We start from the raw sequence: 23,299 nt of genomic DNA on the forward strand, positions 1-23,299 counted from the left end.
TGTTTGAGTCTGCCTGCTTTTCCAAAGACAGGAATGTCTTAGGCTTATCCTTTGTTGCTAATGGTAGGTGAGCAAAGGCTCCTTTTCCATCAACAGGAGAGGGAGGATGGGAGAGTGAGTGTGTGCTTCTTGAAGCCAAGAGTTGATGTAATGCTAGAGATCATCTCTCACTTCAGCAGTGAGTGGATTTTGTAAGCTTCTTCACTTGAGTGTCCCTTAGCTCTGCTTACCAGAGTTTAGATATCCAAGCTGAGAGAGCACACTTTGCACCCTTGAGTGATGTTCAATTATATGCCAGATCTGTTCTAGCACTGAACAGAAGGAAGAATCCTCATAATCCTAGCAATTTGCAAGTAAAGCAGCTGGTAGGACCTTGCCAGCAGCAGTTGCTGCTTCAACTGCTGCATCTTTGTGCCCCCAGATGTCCTAGAATTCACTGAGTTTGCTCTCAGGACACAGAGACAGGAGCCCTTAACTTCAAAAGTCCAGGTGGAGTTGCAAAGAAATGTTTCATTGAAATTAAAACACCTGTTTGAAGGCTTTCCAAACTTCTGGATTTTCTGACCAGTGTTGCAAGTTCCTCTAGTGTTTTTCAGGTCTTCAGTGCTGGAATAATACAGAAATTGCAGGCAGTTGTGAATTTTGAACTTGTATATTGCATTGTTGCTTGTAATAAATGTTCTAACGTATTTTTGAGGAAAAGCAACTTCAACACTAATAACACTGTAATGAATTTAGAAGCACTGTAGTGCACTCTGCTAAACAGTTTGTCAGAGATGTGGGCAACATCGCATGCAGCTCTATTACAGTGTAAAGAAACAAGTGTTCTACTTGTAGAGACGTATCCGGAAGACAGCATTTGTTCCCACTTCAGTTCAGCAAGCTCATGCAAAAGAACTAGTGCTATTTGTTGCACTGAAGACAAACCATGGCAGGATGGTATTTTTTTTGACCTAAGTCTTACTCATTCATTTTCATAGGTAATGATGACTCCTGAAGTGCTTTTAGTCTATTTACTACAGTTCCTGTTTGAGTGTGTGTGCATGTACAGGAAGGGATTTTTAATGGTTGGGATGGGGAGCCAGGAAGTCTGTTTCTCGTTGTGTCAAAGATATTTTCTTCCAGTCTTGGTAGTTTTCTGTGATATTGTTCCTTCTGTCTGTGTAAGAGCTAGTTCACTACTTCTTTGCAATGTGAGGCCATCTGAATTGTTTAAAAAGCTGGAAATCCTTGGATGCAGAACCCTTTGTTAAATGTGAGATTGGGATAATTATAATGGCTAGAATGTCCTCCATGCAGACAAAATGGCACCCACTGACTCCATTGAAGTGTTCACTGAACACTTCTGGAGACCAATCAGTGGATGTGAGCACAGTGAGGCAGTGGGTGGTACATTTCAGCAGTGGGTCACTTCCACTGGAACAGATTTTCATGAGCATGGCCTGGAGGCACTTATTCATTGCTGAGGAAAAAGCATAGCTCATGGTGGTGACAATATTGAAAAAAATATTTTGGAGCTGAGAATTTGCCCTATCAAAATGTTACTGTACTTTTTGTATCTGTTGTCGTTTCCATGAAAATAGGAGGCATTACTTTCAGAGCAACCTACACAAGCACACTGAAAATCGCCTTTTTCCTTAAAAGCAAACAAACAAAACAACAACAGCAAAACTTAAGTGTAGCAGACAAGTCTTAAAATGAGTGTTCCATGTTTTGTGGTGAACAGACAATTGTTACCAAGCCAGACTAATACTGGATGACTTATTGTTTTGCCAGTAAAAGACTCCTACATATCAGGAAATGTGCTAGCTTGATGCAAATGAAACTGCACGTACCAATAACAAGTAAAAGTGAAAAGAAAACTTAAATATTTTCCACCAAAAGTGGACGTTTGGACTGACTAACCAGTTTTCTGGATTGGTTTTTGTTTCCCCAGGTATGTTCTAATACATAGATGCCAAAAATCTTTCAAATATTGTTTAAAGGATAAAAAAAGTAACAAAAGCTGAAGTATCTGGCAAAGCGTTTGTGAGTTTCTTACGTTCTCGTAGTTAAAATAATTTGTGTAATTGCTTAAAAAGGAAAAAAAGGAAGCTCAGAACAAAATAAGAGTTCTTCGTTCCTGCACATCTGAAATGCTTCTCTCTTCTCTTTAGAATTGTTTGAATTTCCTTTATAGGAAGCACAACAGTTCCTTCCCTGCTTGCAAAAAGAGGAAACAATTTCTCTCCTTTTGTTTAAATTAAAGTTGCTGGAGCCCTTTCCCCCCCCCCCCCCCCTCCTTGTCTTCATGTAGAGGCAGTGTTTTGGGTGCAAATATAGATGTTTTGCTGGTGTCTCTACGCAAGTCAGGCTTGAAGGGTCAAGCTTGAAAGATTGATTTAGTTCTTTGTTCTTAATTAATTAATGTGGAAATCTTACATCGAAAATGCCACTTTTAGTCAAGTTCTAAGATTGTGGGGTGGTGTATTCTGAAACAATTCTTTCTATAGTTGTTCTATGTCCATGTATGAATGAGCAGTTTCTTCGGACCACTTTAGCTATAAAAAAATTTCTTCCCTGCTTTTTGTACTGTCCTTTGTACCTAATATTTGAATGAAGAGTACAGAGAGCATATTTTTATTACGGAATTCTGCGTCAAAGCTTATATAGAGTCATAGGATGGTTTGGGCTGGCAGGGACCTTTAAGATCATTTAATTCCATCTCCCCTGCTGTAGGCAGGCACACTTCCCTCTAGAGCAGGTTGCTCGAAGCCCTGCCCAGCCTTGAACTCTCCATATATAATTTGAGAGGAAAATGAGCATAAGTGGATTAATATCACTTTTAAGTAACTAAGAGGCAAATAAGTATATTTTGCTGCTTTTCTCTCCAAGCTGAAATTTCTCCTTTGAAGTGGAACTCAGAAATGCTGCTGTTGGGACTGTGTTCAGGCATTGCAGTAGCCATTAGCATAATGTAATCCTCAGTAAGGCTTACAGGTCTACTTGAAGCTTATACTCTAATTTACAGAGGAAATTCTTGAGAGGCTTATTAAGAATCTTTAAAATGCTACTAATTTGGCTTTTTCTCTTCTTGTTTCATTTTCATTTTGCATAAAAGGAGCTAGATTCAGGGAAGAATTTCCTACAGTGATGGGAAAAAGTGCAGAAGTAGGTCCTGGAGTATGTCATACAAGATACTTCTAGAATATTCTATTTCAGAAAACATACATTTACAGCTTAGAGCTTATTCTTGGCATTTTTGGTTTCTGTTGAGCATAGCAGTTTGGATGTTAGCTGAAAATAAAGGTTAATTTCAAGCACAGAACTGCAAGTTTGGAAGTAATTCTTGTAATAGCAGTGGTAGGAATATGCAGTGTCTAACACTGAGAAGAGCTTTGTTGTCTCAGAGTCCCAGTTACCTTAATTAACTGGCTTACCTAGAAGTATGTAAATGGCATAGTGGGATATGCAGATTGGTCATTTGCATTATAAAAACACGTGAACAGTTATAGCAGTGTTTGAGGCCACTAAGATGACTGATAAATATTTGCATAAAGGTTCTTGGTTTGCATTTTATGTGCAACTCATGGAAATCCTAGCAGAAGTTTTTTCTTATATTCTAGAATTATTTTGATGCTCCAAGTAATTCTTTTTTTAAGAATCACAGAATCACAGAATGGCCAGGGCTGGAAGGGACCTCAAGGATCATTGATCTCCAACCCCCTTGCCACAGGCAGGGCCACCAAACTCCACATTTAATATTAGACCAGGCTGCCCAGGGCCCCATCCAACCTGGCCTCGAACACCTCCAGGGACGGGGCATCCACAGCCTCTCTGGGCAGCCTGTTCCAGCACCTCACCACTCTCTCTGTAAAGAACTTCCCCCTGATATCCAGCCTAAATCTTCCCTCTCTAAAAACTCGATTATGAAGATGTCAGGAGGGAGCAAACAATAATTAGATAAAATATTTCTATGTTGCTGATATATCACTCGTTATCTGGTGCATTTAAAATAGTGCCCCGTGCTTTTCTCTAATAAATGTAGCAACAGTAGGTAAGAAAAGCATCATTTACTTACTCCTCCCTTCCAGCTTAATTTTTACTGTTTGTAGATACAAACAGCAACAGAATGCCAATTTAAGCCTCTTCCCCCTCTACGTCGTCATGCTTGAAGGGAGAAATTAGTTTGCATGAAGAATGAAATTGCCATTTCTGTTATGCATCTAATTGAATGAATCTGCTTGGCAAGAAGGGAAACTCTGAAAGTTGATCAAAAATACCGCTTCTGCTGTGTGGTCTGGTATTTTTCTGAGGCTGTATGGTACGTGTAGGAGGTGTTGTACAGCTGCTGGGGCAGTGACATTGTGAGCAGGGAGTTTTAAATGGGTATCCAGACACAGCTCAAGATGATGTCTGGAGCTGTGCTTTATAAATTAATTGAGGAAAACTTCTTCAGGTGCACTGCAGTGTATTCACCTGTGAAGAGATGGTATGAAATTGTCCTTCAGAATACATTGGACATCAGACAATTCCATCGTAAAAGCAGAGCTAATAGGACAGTAGGTTAGTTGGTGGTTAGGTAACATTAAATCTTGAAGCTTTAAGCTTTTAATTGAGTGGTTTTAAACAAATGAGCTAAAAAGTAAAGGATCACAAATATGAAAAGCTAAAAAGTGCACTGACGTGATTCAGAGGGAAGGAAAATGTTTCCATTAGGATTAGTGAGCAGTCTTAGCTCATAAATTACTTAGAATAGGTAGGAATAGGATGAAACTGGTTAACTAGTTTCTTAAATGTTGAGTAGGAAGAGAGATGCCTTAATAAGAATGAAATACCTGAATTCTTTGCATTTTTAAAAATGTTTTTAATTAAAAGAAGGCATTTATCCAACCATTCTGCAAACGTGATTGAAATAGTTACTAGGTCTGAGATTTCTCTCAAATTTGGATGTATAAAAATAAATAAGATGGCTTTCTTTAAGACTGGTGTATTCAGGCTCTACTTAAGTTTGTACTTTTAAAATCATAGCATTAGAAATACAGAGTTCAAGTGAAATGGGTAGAAATTTGCAAAACGTTCAATGACAGAAAATACATATTCAAAATAACGGAGGTGTAGAAATGTGGCTTTTTTATCAAAGAACTAAAAATTCAGGTGGCATAAATAAGAGAAGACAAGGAATTCTGAGGAGATTGGAGGCACTTCATTAATTATTTTGGAAGCCATTCCAAACATACAGGATGAAATGGAGACAGACAGAACTTAGAGAAAGAAGGCTATAATTTGTTTTGTTTCTAAGGTAATTACTTGTTATTTTTTTAGGTCTTTAGTCAAAGCTTGTGCTCAACATCTATTCCCATTCTTCTTTTCCCAGAACTGAGGTGGGTTGGTTCCGTGTGAAGATAAGTGCTGTTTATCCACATAGGTCTTTAAGATACATTTCACTTCCATGCCAAATTACTTGCAGCCACCACATCAAGTACTTGCAGCCTCTTGCAACTTTGACAAAGTAAAGCCTCTGCCTTTATATGAGAGGATTTTAACCTCTGCTTGTCAGAGACCACACAAAGCTCACAAACAAATTCATATTCTCGTTCCTATACAGGTCAGCATTATGAAGCTATTGAAAAAATTTACCATAGTCATTCTCTTAAGATTTATGTGTATTAATGGAGTTGTTTATTTTTTTTTTTTAATACAACCATGGAATTACTTTGGTTTCCTTCACAAAATGAGAATGTAAGAAGTTAGAAAAAAACTTTCATAAGAGTTGTTCAAGCTGGTAAGCTAATTAAGCTGAGATAAATCCTGACATGAAAATGCTTGTCTGGGGAGAACTGCTGCCAGAAAGCAGATCTTGGACCTGATTAACGTGAAGAACTATTACTTTCTAAAAGTGTCAGTCAGCAAATAAACCTCTTTAAATTCTGCATCATAAGATCACTGTAAATGATAATGTAGCATGTTGTTACTACTAGTAAACAGTCTTATACTTCAGCTGACTTTATCCCTACAGTGGCTCTTTCCTTCCAGCCCAGTTTTCTGAAACTGCTGTGCTGAAACACAAATTCAGTGCTTCATTCATTTTTTTGTTGTTGTGTTGACCACTTGGGGCAGTAACTTTTCCAGCGTGTCAATCAGGCTGTACCTAGAAATCAGAAATAGCTGAGACAGGGGAGTTTTAGGTTAGATGTCAGGAAGAAGTTTTTCACACAGAGGGTGGTGACGCACTGGATCAGGTTGCCCAAGGAGGTTGTGGATGCCCCATCCCTGGAGGCATTCAAGGCCAGGCTGGATGTGGCTCTGGGCAGCCTGCTCTGGTGGTTGGTGACCCTGCACATAGCAGGGGGTTGAAACGAGATGATCATTGTGGTCCTTTTCAACCCAGGCCATTCTATAATTCTATGAAATTAAGAACACAAATGTCAAACTTTGGAGGTGGGACACAGGGCATGCTTCTCATGACTTTTTTTTTGTTTGTTTGTTTGTTAATTTTCTGCTGAAATCTTGGAAATAATGGAGTTGGACGATCCAAACCAACCAAAGCAGCATAATTTTAAAAAGGAGAAGCAATTTTTTTTCCATCAGATAAACTTCTTCTGGCTTCTTAATCTTGATTGAAAAGACTTTCATGACGGAAATAGATTGATCATGTGAATATTTATTAGTAGACTTTCTGGAAGAGTTAAGTCATTCTGGGAGGTACATGTTGGGGTGGCCCTGTCAAAAGAGGGAAGCTGGAGTCTCTCCACCTAGCCTCAGTGATCTCTACTGAGCACTGAGATCAGAAGCCTTCCTCTGTAGTTTCCAGTGAGCCATCCATGTGGTATGGTTTAGGTTCCCCCACATACTTCTAGGTCATGAAAGTGGTCTACTGAATGAGGAAAATTACTTAGTTTAAAACTAATCCTAGCAAATATATAATTTCCGTGGTCATATCAGTGTTAACGTCAAAGACTGTAAAGGTCATAGTGAGATCCAGCTGGTGGCTGGCAGCATATGCTGTCATGCATTCCAGTTGCTCCCTTTTCTGGGTTTTGTGATACTTTTTCAGCTGCTATCTGTGATGATTTGGCAGTGCACTGACAGAGATGGAAAAAATTAACTTGTCTACACAAATCCTGCTGTTCTGTGGTAAAAGCAGTAGTTTTGAGAGCTTCAGAAATTATCAGTACTTGCCAGTCATATAAGTTCTGAAAAAAAAAAAGAAGAAAACATTGGTTGATATGGGGACAAGGGATAAGAGTGAGTGCATTGGTACCTGTTATTTAGTGAAGAGCACAGAGTTCCTACCTCTGTCTACAAATATTATTTTAACTGTGTACTTCTTGAGCCCATTAGGTTTTCATGTTTCTTTGCAACAAACAGGGAAGGGTACGGTTTGTATGATTACACTGGCTTAAATGTGAGCTGTTGCTCAAGGTAATCATCCTGCCCTTCCTTCAATCCTGTTTTTTCCCTCATGATTTATGTACACATGCAGTCTGTTGGATGAGGAAAATGATTAGGTTTTAAACAAATCCCAACAAACACGTAATTGCTGTAGTTGTGGCTGTGCTTACAGACTTAAAGCAGAGGACAGAGCTCAAGGTGCAGGTGCTGAGGTGCCATTAGGGACGTACCAGTGCACACAATGTTGATTTAGTCCAACTGTGAAATTTTACAGTGAGTGTTGTGGTTGGATGTTCAACTTCAAGGCTTTCAAATTCTGTTTGCGTTGACATTTGGCCCGAGATCAATTTAGTGTTCGCCACACGAGGCTGAAAAGGGTCTGCTAAGCTCAAGAGTGAGTTCTGCATTTCTGATGTTGCAGCTTATAATTTATCTTAGTGTAAATGGTTTGAAGCAGTGATACTACTTAAATAGAACCATGTATGCTTAATTATTTCACTAAGGGCCATAAGCATGGGCAGTAACGCGCTATGCTTTGCTGTCTGAGATCAACAGGGATGTGATGCAGGATGACAGCCTAACAGTTGGCACTGAAGATCCTGCATGTTTTCTTACTTCGCTGTGGTGAGTGCTTTGAGCTGACAGTCTTCAGTACTGGCATCAGTTTCCATTTTCCTTGTCATGTTAAGATCTACTGACTCACGTCAACCAATCTAGATAGTTAGAAAACCACAAACAAACACGTCACAAGTACCTTGTGTAGCGTGCAGTTAAGACAGAAAGATAAAGAAGTTGGGTGCAGAGAGAGAAATTCGGGTTGAGGCTGTCAGTTGTGTGTCTGACTTCAAGAATTCCTTCATTTGCACCCACGTAGCTCACTGGAAGTTAGTGGTATCATCTGTCTGCTGAGCACTTTTGCTATGGCCGAATCACTGATGCATGTGCTTCAGACAGCTGCAGAAAACACACAGTGGGTGACAAAAAAGGAGATGATTAGATATTTAAGTTCAAAATATACAGAAATCTACGTTGCAGGACAAGTACTAATTGACTTTTGCATCTGAATTTTGAGGTGCCTTGTAGGAGATTTCCTTAAATAGCCGTTTCCATGTAAGACTTCTGCCTGCTGCTCTCACACACTCGTGGGTGCATCTTGGACTGTAATATGTTGCAGATATGCTTTGGTTTCTGTACTTGTTTTAGATTGTTACATTTATGTTTGCACTGATGACAGTGAAGCTGCCCATAACAGACATGGCAGTAAGCAAAAGCAGAAATAGGCATTTTCTATAGAAGAAAGGCAAAAGCAGCAGAGTAAACCTGCATCCCAAAGAAAGTAATTCCTTTACATTTGACAGCAGTTTCCATGTGTAATTTGTCTATCTTCCTTTGAGAGAGAGAGAACAACACTGGAATGCACAGAACAACTTTATATATATATATATATATATATAATATATGTATATATATGGCTAAGAGTGAGTTGGTGTAAAAATGCTTCATTTCCTTACCAGAAGCATGTTGAAATTTGGGGGTTGACTTTTTAAAGTATTCATTTCATTCCTGATTTTTTTTTTTTGAAGGAGAAAGCTTTTCCTTATTTGAATACAGCAGAGATTAGAGCTATCACTTTCTAAATTCATGGAAATTTAAGGTAGTCCTCTCTGAGTTCATTTTCATAGCAAAGTTTTTAAAATTTATATATATGTATGTATTTAAAAAGGTGAACCCTTTATGTCCTCTGGCCTGGGAGAGGTGAGTTTTATTCCATGTCTGCACAGCTGGAACACACACAGCTTCAATATTGAACTGCATGTTTATGGTTGCAAATGGGAAGCATGTGAAAGGTGGGATAAGGAGAAGTGGTGAAGCTGCAGTTACGGTTTGTCTTTCAAGTGCAAAATAATAAAGAGAAGCTGTAAAATTCAACAGACTTGGGATTGCGTCATTGCCTGTATAATGTGCAATCTTTACGCATTCTGGAGTTGGAGAACTAGAGGGAAATATTCTTGGTATTTCCAAGGTATAAGCTTGCTGTGGGAATTAATTTCACTGAAATTACTTCCCAAAGGGCTTTTCAAATAATAATAATAAAAATAATTTTAAAATAATAATAAAAAAATCTTTAGAAGCTAATTTCATTTTCCTGAAATTTCAGGAAGTAAAACTTGAAGCAGAACACTTCAATTTTCTCAAAATAGGAATTGTAAAATGCAGTGATTTCATCAGAAACGTTGAAACTTTGGGTTTTGCTCCGTTTATAAACGACTGAGAATTTCTGACAATAAAAAATTTCAGAAAGCTTGAATATATGTATTAAAAAAAAAAAAAAAAAAAGCACGTTGTTACTGAATAATGTGACATTTTTCTTGTGGAAGCAGCAAGATGTTTATTATCATACGATCATAGAATGGCCTGGGTTCAAAAGGACCACAATGATCATCTAGTTTCATCCCCCCTGCTATGTGCAGGGTTGCTGACCACCAGACCAGGCTGCCCAGAGCCACATCCAGCCTGGCCTTGAATGCCCCCAGGGCTGTTCAGCTGTGAAATGGGAAATCTGCTATTGACATGTCAGAAAAAAATATGCTAACTTCGCCTTTTTGTAAAAGTTGATTTGAAAGTTTGATTATGATTAATATTGCTGCCCTCAATCCCTGCAAAGTTATGCAAACCAGAGTGTTTTAAGTGCAGGCTTTTGTACTCAGTAGGCATCAGCAGGGCTTATCTCTTGATCTAACTTGCTTTTGTCGCAGCATTTCAGTGCTCAGGCACTTCTGTCCGCTAACGTTTTTTTTGCTAAAGTCACTTATCTTTACATGGCAGTTCCTGTAATTCAAAGAACTAAGAAAAAATATAGCACTGTATATTGTTTTTTAACTGCCTCGAAGAAACTAAAAAATGAGAAGATTGACTACGTGGTACTGTCACCTGACTGCTGCAGCTGTCTACATATCTGTTATTTGTTATTCAAATATTTCAGAATGGCAGCATGCAGTTTCCTCCAACCACTCTTTGTACCATCCATCAAACTGCCGAAGTGAATTAAAAAACATTCATTTTATATCAAGTAATAATTAACAATTGTATCACGTAATATCGAGTAATCAAACATTGCATCTTTGGCTGCTTTATCTACATGGAACAGCATTTAAGGTTTGCCTTTTATGGTGCAAACTAGAAATGAAGTGTTTCAGAGCACTATAAATCAGTAATTTTCTGTATCATTTCCTTCTAAATAGCTGAGGGGGAGATGTTCTGCCACCAGTCAGCCTGTTTTTCCAGAGCCTGAGTTAGCCTACATTGATGAGTCTTCAGAAACAAATGTTGATGTTTGGCCATGAGGAAAGGCACTGAGTATCCTGTCTTACCTTATTTGCTGAAAAATAACCTGGGTTACGTTTGGCAAGTGTTGGATTGAGCTTCTTGTATGTGTTACTGACATCCTAGTGACCAGTTTACTACATAGATGCACTCTCTTGGATTTTACGTATAGATTTTATCACATTTTTTTGCCCCTTTTTATGATTGTTGCCCTTCCTCTCCTGTTCAGCTGCATCTTACTGTGTTGCAAGTACATCAAAGGAGGTGTGTTTTGCATTTTATTAAGGTTTTTTTCATGTTTCTGAGGATCTTTGGATAACTCTGTGGATTCTTTGGACTCCCATCATTTGTTGGTAACACTTGTGTTTGGGTACATTTTTCTATCTCAGATGTATGAAAAGCTAGTGTAGATAAACAAACTTTAAGATTGTTTCTGTTATGGATGTACAGATTTATAGCTCTTAGTTGAGGGAGTCAGCCAATGCCATGGCTTGGTGAAATTGCTCTCATGGAGAAGAGGAGAAGTGAAACAATCAGAGGGAAGCCTGGGTGGCAAGGAGGCCAGCAAGCTTCGTAATAGTAGAATTAGCTCTACAGCATTAGCTGTAAAACTTACAGAGAAAGCAGCAGAAAAAATACTTACTAAATGGTAAAATACTAGGTTTGTAAAATAGCTAAAAAGTATGAAATGAGTGTAACATTAAAAAAAAAATAAATAGTAGGGTCTTCCAGGTTTTTGTCCAGACAAATTATTGACAAGTTTGGAGGTGTCTTTTTGATTTTTCTATTGTTTTGTGTCATACTGCCAAAATTTCTTATGCTCAGATTAGGAGGAATGTGTTTTTAATGAAGACTAATCAATCCTAGAATACTTTGGGTTGGAAAGGACCCTTAAAAGTCAGTTAGTTCAACCAAGAATTCCTTTAATTTTCTTAATCTGACCTCCTGTGCACTGCTTTCTGTCTTCATGGTATTGCATCTTATCTGATGGTTACCCAATTGCTTCCAAGGCAGAAGATCTAGAAGGCATCTTGTTTGTTTCGTCATTGTGCTCCAAAAGCTGATGGGCTGTGGGCTGATAGCTGAGCTTTGCCTATTCCTTTGCCTATAATGGTGATCACAAATTAAAGGTTCAGACTAAAATCAAAACTCATCATAAGGGATGGGTTTATGCCCAAAATGTTGGTGTGCTTTACTGTAAGAACGTTTTGCTACAAATCTATTTTTTCTTTCATTTTTATGTATAATTGTTTTTCAGATGGAAATATTTTCCTAAAGTGATCATTAAATATGTTTTATACAACGGTATTCTTGCTTGTATTGTAGTATTTCAATATGAAGCACAGCACTGATGGTAGAATCGTGCCATAGAATCATAGAATGGCCTGGGTTGAAAAGGACCTCAATGATCATCCAGTTTCAACCCCCTGCTATGTGCAGGGTCACCACCCACCAGACCAGGCTGCCCAGAGCCACATCCAGCCTGGCCTTGAATGCCTCCAGGGATGGGGCATCCACAACCTCCTTGGGCAACCTGTTGCAGTGCCTCACCACCCTCTGAGTGAAAAACTTCCTCCTAATATCTAACCTAAACCTCCCCTGTCTCAGTTTATAACCATTCCCCCTTGTCCTATCACTATCCCCCCTCGTAAACAGCCTTTCTCTCTCCTGTTTATACACTCCCTTCAAGTACTGGAAGGCCACAATGAGATCTCCCCAGAGCCTTCTCTCCTCCAAGCTAAACAAGCCCATTTCCCTCAACCTTTCTTTATAGGAGAGGTGCTCCAGCCCTTAGAACCCTTCTTGTTATCTTTCACATCCTCACCATGTTCAGCTCCATCCATGTCATACCATGGATATCACGCTGCTTTTGGAAATCCCTATTTCTTTGCCTCATTTCCTACTTTAAACTATAAATGCATGTTGCAAGTCACAGTAATTTTTACTTTTCACTATCATACGTTGTTCTGCTCTTACTGCAGCTTCTTAATCTGACTTGTCCCAGCTCATGCTCCTTTTCTAGAGGACTGCTCTTTCAGTCTTTACAACTCATGGTAGCAACACATGTTCTTGGCAGATTTTTGGTGCATCTGGTTTTGTCCAATTGAAAACTCAGCAAAAAAGATAGTGTTGTGCTTTTTTAAAAAGGGCTGTGTGCAGAGTTTCCTGGCATGCTTACTGCTTCAAGTGGATTTAGAGAGTTGTTGGTGATATATTATGCCTACGTTTGTCCAGCTAATGAGAAGCTGGGAAGAAAATGAGACTTTAAACTGAATTGTTGACTTAAATCAAAAATCTTAGAGACACCACACCATTGGTACCTGAAGGATACTTACATGAAATGGTTTCTCGTGAGATACATGTTGCCAGTTGAAGGCAGAGGTTTCAGTGCTATGAATTCTTGCAATGGATCACGTAGGGGCTGAGCTGGTGCACCATGATCTGCATCCCAGCACAGAGAGAGAGCAATAAAACGAAGAGGATACAGGCTTGTTTCCTGCCTGATGTGGGGCAGGCAGTGTCACTTGTTTTCATCAGCATGTCATTATGCTTGCTTGTTTTCATCCACATTTAATACTGCTTTGTAATCACATTGGAGTGTTTTGCCAGGTAGAAGATGAGAGATGTGAGAGCAGAGTCGTGTCTACACTTGTACTTGGGAAAAATAATTCCTGGAACTCTTGATTTGTGATTCTGGGAACAGCAACTGTGTAAGTCAATTAGAATAGAAACAACCAGAAAGAGGGAGCTTAGTGTGATATGGTGCTGGTTGTTACCACAGCAATTATAGAAATTCATCGTCTTTACCAAAGTAGGTATTTAGTGACCCAGATTTTCTTCTGAAGAAAGTAAGTGTTTAAGTGCTATTTTGCTCCTGAGTGCAATGATTTTTCATGTATGAGAATAATTACAGAAGTATTGTTCTTAATACTTTCGGTCCTTTAAAGCATCTCTTCTTGCTTTGCTTCACACTCTATAATGTTTTCACAGTTTAAGGTTGTTGATACAGTTCTCAACCTCAAGATTTTTGGCAGGACATTTTGTTGCTGACTGATGCATCACCACTTCCGACAGTCCAGTGGCTCACATCAAGAGGGTTTTAGTTTACATACTGTGCACAATTTCTTGTGCTGAGAGAGAAAACACCAGTTCGAGTTCCCTTTGTCTTTGAGACCTTTGGCTTCTGCTTAAAAACCTTGGCAAGTTAGATGTGTCACAGATGACTCATACTGAAGCCCGGTTACAACTGGGAGCAAGGTAATAAACATGCTAATAACTTCAGATAAGGTTGTTTCTCTAGCAGCACTGCCAGTTCAGACCAAAGATCTATCTGGAAGTGGTGTGTGGCAGTTCCTCTGGGGAAAAACTATGTGCAGGACTAGCCTACAATGTAATTTTTGTAGATAATGTTCAGCAAAAACACATAGCAAAGGTTTTATTGTATTCCGTAACGCTTTGCAGACCTTCGTGCATGTCTTTTGAAGCAAGATGTTTTCTATGTTTGCAGTGTTTTGTGCTGGCTGCTTCTATGGCTGTACTCTGAGGTTGTATGCAAAAAGAGCAGTTGTTTTTGGCTTTCAGATTTGTTGCCTGCTAATTTAGTTTGATGACTTTTTTTGCTATGCTGTGGGTTACAGTACAGGCATAATGATAATTCTAGTTTAGTACTTTGCTAATAGTTCTTTATACTGGGACTTCTGAGCCATGAGTTAGCATTTTCAGCATTACTCACACTGACTCTAAATATCTCGCTTAAAATAACAGTGACTTCAGAGCCCTATGGACTGTAAACGTAAGGTCATTTTTCCCTTTGGTTTTGGTTTTGTCATCAAGTACTGTGGCTACTTTATCATCCAGTCACTGAAAATCACAAGATCTCTTTGCATTGTCTTCCAGTTCTTGATGCTGGTGCTGCCACTGAAAGATGCTGGCTCATGTCATCCTACAGCTGCTTGTTTGTCTCTTTATTTGACCTAGAGTGCAAACACACACATTGCCATAAAGTGCTATACATGGGGAAGCTGCCCAGAGTGTAAAACTAAGCCTGAGGCCTCCCCTGCCAAGTGGGTTTAAGCAAAACAAGAAACCCTCACCTAAAAGAAAGGAGGAAATCATCAGAACAAAAAAAAAGCACAGTTCTGTGGTTTGAGACTGTCTTTTAGTGCAATACTGGCTTATGCTGACTTAGAGCAGTTGTGGAGTGAAGGCTTTAATGTGCTGCATATTAACTCCTTAGTTACTCAGAGAGCTTTGTTTTAAATTAAATAGTGGTTGAAGTTGTGTGAACGTTAAGCATAAAAGCTGCATAAGAAACACATGTGGGAACCTACTGCAAGCCATGTGGCCTTCCCAAGGTCATCCTGAGTAGTATAAACAAAGAAAGAGCTGAATGAAAATGTAGTCCTGTGCTGGTAGGCTGGTCTTCAAAACTCCTTTTGAAGCAGTTCTTTCAAAAGACAGTTTCATTGTCATGGCAAATGGGAATGGACTTAAGCCCGTGGTTCATTTTTCTCTTCAGTGTTCAACTGGCGATTGCGTTGTAGATGTGTCAGTTGCCTCACTGTGGAAGACCTTCCAGTGCCTGAAAGGAGCTTATAAGCAGGAGGGAGACTACTTTTTGCACAGTCTAATAGTGATAGAACAAGGGGAAATGGCTTTAAACTGAAAAAAAAAAAAAAAGGGGAAATTTAGGCTAGTTGTTAGGAAAAAATTATTTGCTTAGAGGATGGTGAGGCCCTGGCACACGCTGCCCAGGGAGGCTGTGGATGCCCCATCCCTGGAGGCATTAAAGGCCAGGCTGGATGGGGCGCTGGGCAGCCTGAGCTGCTGGGTGGCAGTTCTGATTGTGGTCAGGGGTTGGAACTGCCTGGGCTTTAAGATCATTCCAACCCAAAACATTCTATGATTCTACTATCTTGTACTGAGATGATCCAGGATCTTTTGCTGAGCAACCTTGTGAAACACAGGGGGTTGGTTAATACAGAACCACCTGATGAAGAGAAGTCTTGGGAGTGGAGAGAAACTGTAAAGAGAAGCTGTAAAGATAATGGATTTACAGCCTTACCTAAAGCAACACTAGTTTAAAATGCATAGCCTGCCTGTTAGGACCGTTCCTGCTGTTAACTGAAGGGATCTGAACTCATTTCTCACTAAGCCTTCAGACATCTCTTTTTTTTAGGAAACTGCTGTTTCCCCCATTAGATTTGCTCGATTCATATTAATACATTTGTATATATACTTGAGACTACCTAAAACAGGGTCTCTGAATCAGCTATGAAGTGTTCTTAATGTCAGACCACAAAATAATTGCTCTTTTTTTGGTGTGGTAACTGTTTCTTATTTTATAAGAAGCTGAAATGTGAGAGAACTGGACTTGAAAATTCCTAAACTGGACTTGAACATTCCTAAGCTTGGAGCGAGGACATCCATTCAGATCTGCTGTTCGTGTGCTTGCTGTCAAGGACTTCAAATCATTGGAGTTTACATGATTTTAAATGCCATCAGTATGTGCTTGTCACTTCCCCAGTAGTTTATGGCTTTCCAAACCTTTTGTGTGAGGAGGAAAGCCTTTCAGATGCCACAACTAGTTGTTTTTTCTCTACCTTTTTTTTCTTTTTCTTCCTCTGCCCATTACACATTTAGATAAAAGGAGATTATCACAAGGATTGATGACAGCATTACGTTCTGTAAACCAACATTATGCCTCTTGTATTAAATAAACAAGTGCTCTAATGAGTTAAAAGCAGGTTGGACAATATTCTTATATGAGTTAAACTATGAGGCAGGTCAAGAAATGGAAGCAGAAGTTACAGTTTTTGAAATTAACACCAGGGCAGCCTGGTCTGGTGGTTGGCGACCCTGCACAGAGCAGGGGGCTTGAAACTAGATGATCATTGTGGTCCTTTTCAACCCAGGCCATTCTATGATTCTGTGATTAGCACTGTAATCGTTAACGTTGATGTTTGTTTTAATGAACAAAAGTCCTAATAGAATCATAATTTAATTAACACAACTCATTTAGTAGGAGATATGTACATATAAATGAAACAAAAGCGTTGTCCTTAGTCTTGTATTTCATGGCAAATACCTTAAGACTGTGAAGTATATTTTGCTGTGACAGACCTAACCTAATTCAGAATTCTCAATGCCATTTCTCATGTAACGTTTCTGAAATACAACTGCAAACAAGAGTCTGCTTTCCAAGCATGTAATTCTGTCCTGGACAAGAGAAATGGAAATTGGTAATTCCCATACAGTCTTTGTGCTTTCATTCCAAAGTTGTCAATTCTAAATTGGCTTTGTTTCACCTTGCAAAATGGCATCCACCTTTTATCATAGTCTGAAGAAACACGTTTCTTAATGTGATGTGTTGCGTTGATTGACTCAGTAATTTGTGATGGTGTTAATTGTTACAAAACAATGTTACTTGGCATTGAGACACACGGTTCAGTGGTAAACACTGCATTAAAATTTATGGCGGACAAATAATTGGAAATTGAAAATCAATTAGAAAATTACTGTAAGGAATGGAAGTGTAAAGCAGTAGAAAACAAGAACAAAAACAAAAGCAGATTTTAAAATATTATAAACTGTCAATTAATACTGCCTGAGAGGAAAGCTGCTCTGGGACTTCCTTTACAGTCAGTGGAGTACACCCCAACCCAAAAGGGCAGTTGTCCTCTGTATTTAAGGCCATAGGTCATTTGTTTAATCTTCTCATGGAAACCAAAGTTCAATTAAACATAGAGTTGGGACAGAGCTAATGTAAAGATGAGGAAAGTGGGAAGCATCTGTGTGCCCTGTAGTTTCATCATAGCCAAATAAAGATTAGCCAACAAGAAATTCAACCTGTTTTGTCCATAAAAGGAGCTTGCAGGCTGGGGCAAAATGACTGCAAGTGTTTGCAGTGCAGGTATCATCACTCCCTAATCTGCCCCCCATAGAATCACAGAATCACCAAGGTTGGAAAAGACCCACAGGATCACCTAGTCCAACCATCCACCCATCACCAATAGTTCTCACTAAATCAAGTCCCTCAACACAACATCCAAACGTTCCTTGAACACCTCCAGGGTGTTCAAGGTGACTCAGTAATGCCCAGTTTGGTTTTGCAGAGTTATGGTTAGAGGGGAACTAGTCACACTTCTATCTTGTTACTGATTCTACTGCCAATTTGACTGTGAGAAATTTTAGCTCTCACGTCCTTCCCCCCTTTTTGCACCTCTTGAAATGGAGCTTGGCTAGCTGTTGCATGGAAGATTCAAATTAAAAGGAGCATTTATTTTATCAGTAAAATTTATTCTGTGAGCACGTCTAGTATTATGAATCACTTGCTTGGCATTGAAGTAGAAACTGTGCAAAACCCCTTTCATGTGAAAAGAATGCATTGGAGGTGACCTGTTGACCTGATGTGTTGCTTAAAAGCTTTAGAAAGCAATATAAAATTTGTACTAGATACTGTGAATAATGTCACTTTAAAAAGAAGTTACTGATAAACATTCCAGCAAGATAAAGCTGGAACTGGGGGTTAAAGTTCTTTTGTGACTTACTCAGGGGACTGGTAAATTGTCTGCTTATTGACATTACGCTTCATTGGTTCAAGCAAGATGTAGAATCTTGAATACCAAATAGTGTAACCAAAAGCAATCAGAATTTGCACCAATAAACTCTGGTTAATACATTTCCTTGAAAAATCACTGCAAGCTGCAGAACACACTTCACTAAATAGAAGAACTTTCATGTTTAAGTGTAAAGGAAGAAGTCAAGGTTATAATTAAAGCCATCAGCAGCTGATGAATGTTGTACGGCGGAGGGTAGATGCATTTGCAAAAACTCACCTCTGTGTGTTTCAACATCTTTCAACAGTATCTGCTTTTCATTTGAACACTGTGGCTGTGCATTTGGAAAGCTACAAATAATAGTGGTTTTTCTCCCTGGGAGAAGAGCACATATGGTTTTACCATGGAAATTGTGATTATCACGATGCTCACCTTCCTTTTCACCAAGTCAAAAAAATAAATAACCTTTTCCAACCATGTGCAAAGCCCATCACTAACACAGTTTTTTGTAAGCTTTTCAAGAAACCAAGTTTTGCCATAGGTCTCCCACTGAGTCGTTGTTTTAAGATATCCAACCATTGCTGGGAGCCAACTGGGATGTGACAGCCACTTATTTATGATCATACACTGTTAACCACTGGCTTAATGAGAATTCTGGGGAGTCAGAAAAGGCACACTGGACTTGCTGTGTCTTGCTGCTCTAAGTAGATTTTGCAATGCAGTGTATATTTTCTTGCTTAGGACATCTCATAATTCTTGTAGGGTAAAATCCGAGGTGAAAATCATCTAATTTAATGGGTTGTTGTGAGTAAATGCAGAAGTTTCATACTTGCTGTTTTCTTCTCTTTCCTACTTGCTCCCAACCTTAGTGTGGTTGCTGCCCTGACCTTTATGCTTCTTCTGGCTCTCTTGGCTCAATTCTCTGCAGAGCTGATTTAACTCAAAATGATGTTTTGCCTTTTCTGTTGACTTTCTGCCATTTTGGTGCATCGTATTGACCTGTGCAGAGGCTGAATTAATGTCAACAGTAGCAAATAGGAGGGAAAGAAACAGGGAAAATGATGTAAAAGTAGGCAGAACCCTTTCATAGGTAGCAAGCTGCTGTGTCCATTCTATCTTGTTACCAGAGAGTTTAATGCTGGAGTTCAAGGATTGTTTGGACAGTGCTCTCTGACATAGTTTTTTGGATGTTGAGTGGTGCTGCAGGGAGCCAAGAGTTGGACTTGATGATCCTTATGGGCCCCTTCCAACTTGGGATATCCTGTGATTATCTGCGATGAAATCGCGCTCCAAGCAGTGACAGTCGGAGCAGGAGGACCTGGGACTGGAAGTGTTAACTTCAAAAACTGCAACTTCTGCTTCCATTTCTTGACCTGTCCCTCCCTCATCCTCCATCAATTCCATTTCCTTTTACTGATGCTTTATAAAAAACGATACTTTTTCAGTTATTAATAATTAAAATGTGGATCAAATGAGGTGAGATTTACTCTTAGTTAAGGGATGAGATATTTTCACCGTGAATTAGTGACCTCTCATGGAAAGAAACTTGGATCCTTCAGAGCATAGTGTCATGCTGGTGGGAATAATAAAAAGGAAGAGACACAGTGGCCAGAAGAATGAGAAGTGGAGAAGGTTATGTCTGTGCATTTCCAGCAAGAGCAGCACTGAAAGAAACAAGTGAGAAGCACGTGCACTCCTAAATACAAGGAAAGATGATGCAAACCAGTCCAAGGTCGGGTTGAGAAATGATGGAGAAATCACCCTGTGGTTATGAGTCAGTAACTTATGTTTTGTTCTGTTATGAATGGAACAGCTTCAGTATTGCCCAAAAGCATAACTTACAAATTACACAGTATGAAAAGTTGTGAATCTCAAGTCACTCTCATCTTATTGATCTGACTCGGTAGTTGATACACTTCAGAAGCAAAGGGCTCTTTTTTTTTCTACAGCAAAGACTTAATTAAGAGGGTCTTAATGCTGGTTTTAATACTAATAGAACTGGCCTGATTTTGCTAGATGTTTTCTTATGACCTTCAGCCAAGTGATGCAACTTGCTTGACTGCGTGCTGCGTACCTGGCTGTTATTGTACATAGAGATTTGTCATTTGTGCTGTCGTATTTTAGTATTGGTAACACATGAATTTGTAGAACCGAACAGACCTTGGACAACAAAATGATGCTTTATGCAGGAAGTGTTGAGCTGATTTGTGGCTTTTAGGGGACTGTTAGGAGGAAAATGCTGCATTTCTGGTTGTGCCTCTGTTTGTTCCCTGTTTGGAGGAATACTGCTTTCCACTGTGAGGAGGCAGCTGCTTTTTATAAGCTGTTCTTCCATTGCTTCTGGATTTCTCATGCTGCTTTCTTGCAGCAAAAGGCACATTATGCGCAAGGATGAGAGTCATGTTTAAAGAAGATGTAACAAACAGGAGCCAGCAACCTGGTGTTTTCAGAATTGATTATAACTGTGGGGCCAAAGTATTTTCCCTTGCGATCTTGATGTCTCAGCAGAATTCTGCTGCGTACGTGACACACAAACAACAGAAGCCTGAGACACTGTTTCTGCAGGACTACTGTTTATTACTAACGTCAGCAGTAGTACCAATGTTAAATCAGCCAGATCCATCCTCATTCCACTTAAACCCACTCTTCGTTGCTTCCTGCCTTGAGCTCTTAGTAGGTTCAGGCTTATTCCAGCTGCCTTGCCTAATGTCCAAATAATTGACTTTAAAATTAAAATGTGTGGACTCTTGGGGGGGGGGGGGGGGCAAAAGAAAATAAAAATATTGAACATGTCTTATAATATCAGACTGCTGTTTCTGTGTCTCTCCATCAGCATGTCCATTGAATACAGGGGGGGTTACCTACCAAAGTAGGATCAGGTCACTGTACTTGTCTTTTAAGATCTCAATTGGGTATAAGGGCAGGGACTTAATGCATGTGGAGTTACCATAGCAATTGCCAGAGGTATCTCTGAGACAATCACATCCAGAAATATTGCAGAGATTTGAATAGCTCCCACTGCAGTTAGATGAGTTATGAATGTGTTTTGTGTGTTATCTATTACATGTGAAATGTTGGGTAGGTACTGGAGCAGAAATGGTACCTTTCTTTCATTAGTACCTCTCAGTCACCCACGTGTTTTTAGGGATCATGACCTTTTGTAATCATACTTGATGTAGCATGTGCTTTTCTCTTTAGGAGTGGCTATTTAATAGGAAATAGTAAGAGACTCTAGAATGCTTCAAACTGTATCTAATAGACTGCTATAGAAGAAGTTTGGTGTGTTTTAATACTTACAATTGATTGATACTCTGACGAGTTGCGTATTCTGAAGTATTTCAAAGCATTAAGCTCCTGTTGAGCAGCATATTTTGGATGTTATTTTTTAAAGAACAAGGAACAAAGTCTGTCCAGTGTGGTTGGCTTTTCTCAGTGTAATGTACTCTTACTGGGATTTTTTTTTTCCAGGATTCACCTCTGTTTGATCTTATTAAGCAGTCAAAAGAACGAGAAGGTCAGACCGATCAGCCTGAGCCCACTTCCACCCTAAATCTGCCTCTCCAACATAACCACACTGCAGCAGATCTGTAAGTGATGTACATGCTTGATGTCTAGTGAAACGTATAGTTGATATCTCCCTTAATATTTAAATCCTAGCCCCATCAAACTTGTATTTGCAAACTGTTTTCTTCCTTGCCTAGGAATAAATAAATCCTCTTATCAGAAAAATGTTTTTGGCTGGGTGTTAGCTGAAGTTGAAGCGAGTGGAAGGGTGTGAGTTTTGAGAGGAGAAGGGAAGGAGGAGAGAAAGGTGGAGCAGCTCCGTTGTGTGCTGTCACTAACACGTCTCTCTTGCTGTTTTAAGCTGTAGAAGAAAAGAATACAGATTAGTATTTAATCAATTCATTCAATAATTTGAGTTGTTAATTTATAATATGAGAATAGCAGGTTACAGTACCAATTTGTTTCCCTTATTAGAGGAGAGGGAAGAGTTTCTTCCAATATTATTCATATAAAATTGTTCCTTTATTCTGTGATGATAAAGTGCTTAATAGAAGTTAAATCCCCAGGTATCTTTCTCCTGTGAGATCTCCTAAGAAGAAAGCATCTGGACACCCTCAAAGCGGTACTTCTAATCCAGATGCTCAGCCATCTGCGACCTCACAAACACAGAAGCCACAGAAATCTACCTCCCTCTCTCTGTTCTACAAAAAAGGTTTGTTGCTACTGCAGATATTGAAGTTGCAAAGTTTCTTCTTGTTGTTTATCCTTTTCAGGTCTCAGCATTACTGAATAGGTTATGACAGATATGTAGCAAACACAGTACAAACTCTTAACTGGAATTGAAAGAAATAATAAAAAGTTACCAGAAGGTTAATACATGCTCTTTACATGGAATCATAGAGAGATTAAGGTTGGAAATGACCTCTAAGATCATCTAGTCCAACCATCAGCCAATCCCCACCATGCCCACTGACAATGTCCCTCAGTGCCACATCCACACAGGTCTTAAACACCTGCAGGGTCAGTGATTTCACCACCTCCCTGGGCAGCCATTCACTCTCTGGGCCTGACCTTCCAGCCAGTTTTTTACCTGTAAGAGTATGCCTGTCCACCCCATGAATCACCAGTTTCTCTAGGAGAGCAGTGTGGGAGTCAGAGCCAAAGGCTCTACTAAGTCTAGGTAGACTTCATCCACAATCTTTTTCTCATCCACTAGGCATATTAAATTTCAACTGAAAGTTTATCTATTATTTGTAAGAATGACCACATTGGCTCTGGTGAAGGGTTCTTCTATCATCTTTTTCCAACGTTGACCACAAATATGTGTCGTGGGCAGCTTAAGAGCTGGGCAAGCATATCTGGTGATTCCCCTGAATGCTTTCCCAAGCTTTGACTTTTTCCAGCTCAGAGTATTCCTGAGCTTTCTGCACTGTGTCTGTTTAATAACTCATAATGGATGTGTACAATACATCTGCAGTGTAGACTTCCAGATGTCCACTACCTGTTGTATCGAGTCTTTTCCATTCATTTACAACCTG

The 23,299-nt window shown here is 39.4% G+C and overlaps 1 protein-coding gene and 1 long non-coding RNA gene across 3 annotated transcripts in view; one reads left to right on the top strand and one right to left on the bottom strand.

Moving 5' to 3' along the window:
* The window catches only part of RB1 (RB transcriptional corepressor 1), an 80,049-nt gene that overhangs the window by 49,958 nt on the left and 6,792 nt on the right, over positions 1-23,299 (top strand). For both annotated transcript variants that reach the window (XM_031615833.2, XM_031615832.2), the window contains exons 18-19: positions 21,726-21,844; positions 22,328-22,473. In XM_031615833.2, the coding sequence (XP_031471693.1) occupies positions 21,726-21,844; positions 22,328-22,473 (265 nt within the window). The remainder of the gene's footprint in view (positions 1-21,725; positions 21,845-22,327; positions 22,474-23,299) is intronic.
* Positions 2,775-12,107, bottom strand: LOC116244255 (uncharacterized). The gene is made up of 3 exons (XR_004170146.2): positions 11,641-12,107; positions 8,129-8,328; positions 2,775-7,175 (listed from the first exon to the last, which is right to left on the bottom strand). It is a non-coding gene; the product is annotated as an uncharacterized LOC116244255 (long non-coding RNA).

Source organism: Phasianus colchicus, chromosome 1 (genome assembly GCF_987193195.1).
Source record: "Phasianus colchicus chromosome 1, bPhaCol1.hap1.1, whole genome shotgun sequence".
NCBI classification, from domain to species: Eukaryota; Metazoa; Chordata; class Aves; order Galliformes; family Phasianidae; genus Phasianus; species Phasianus colchicus.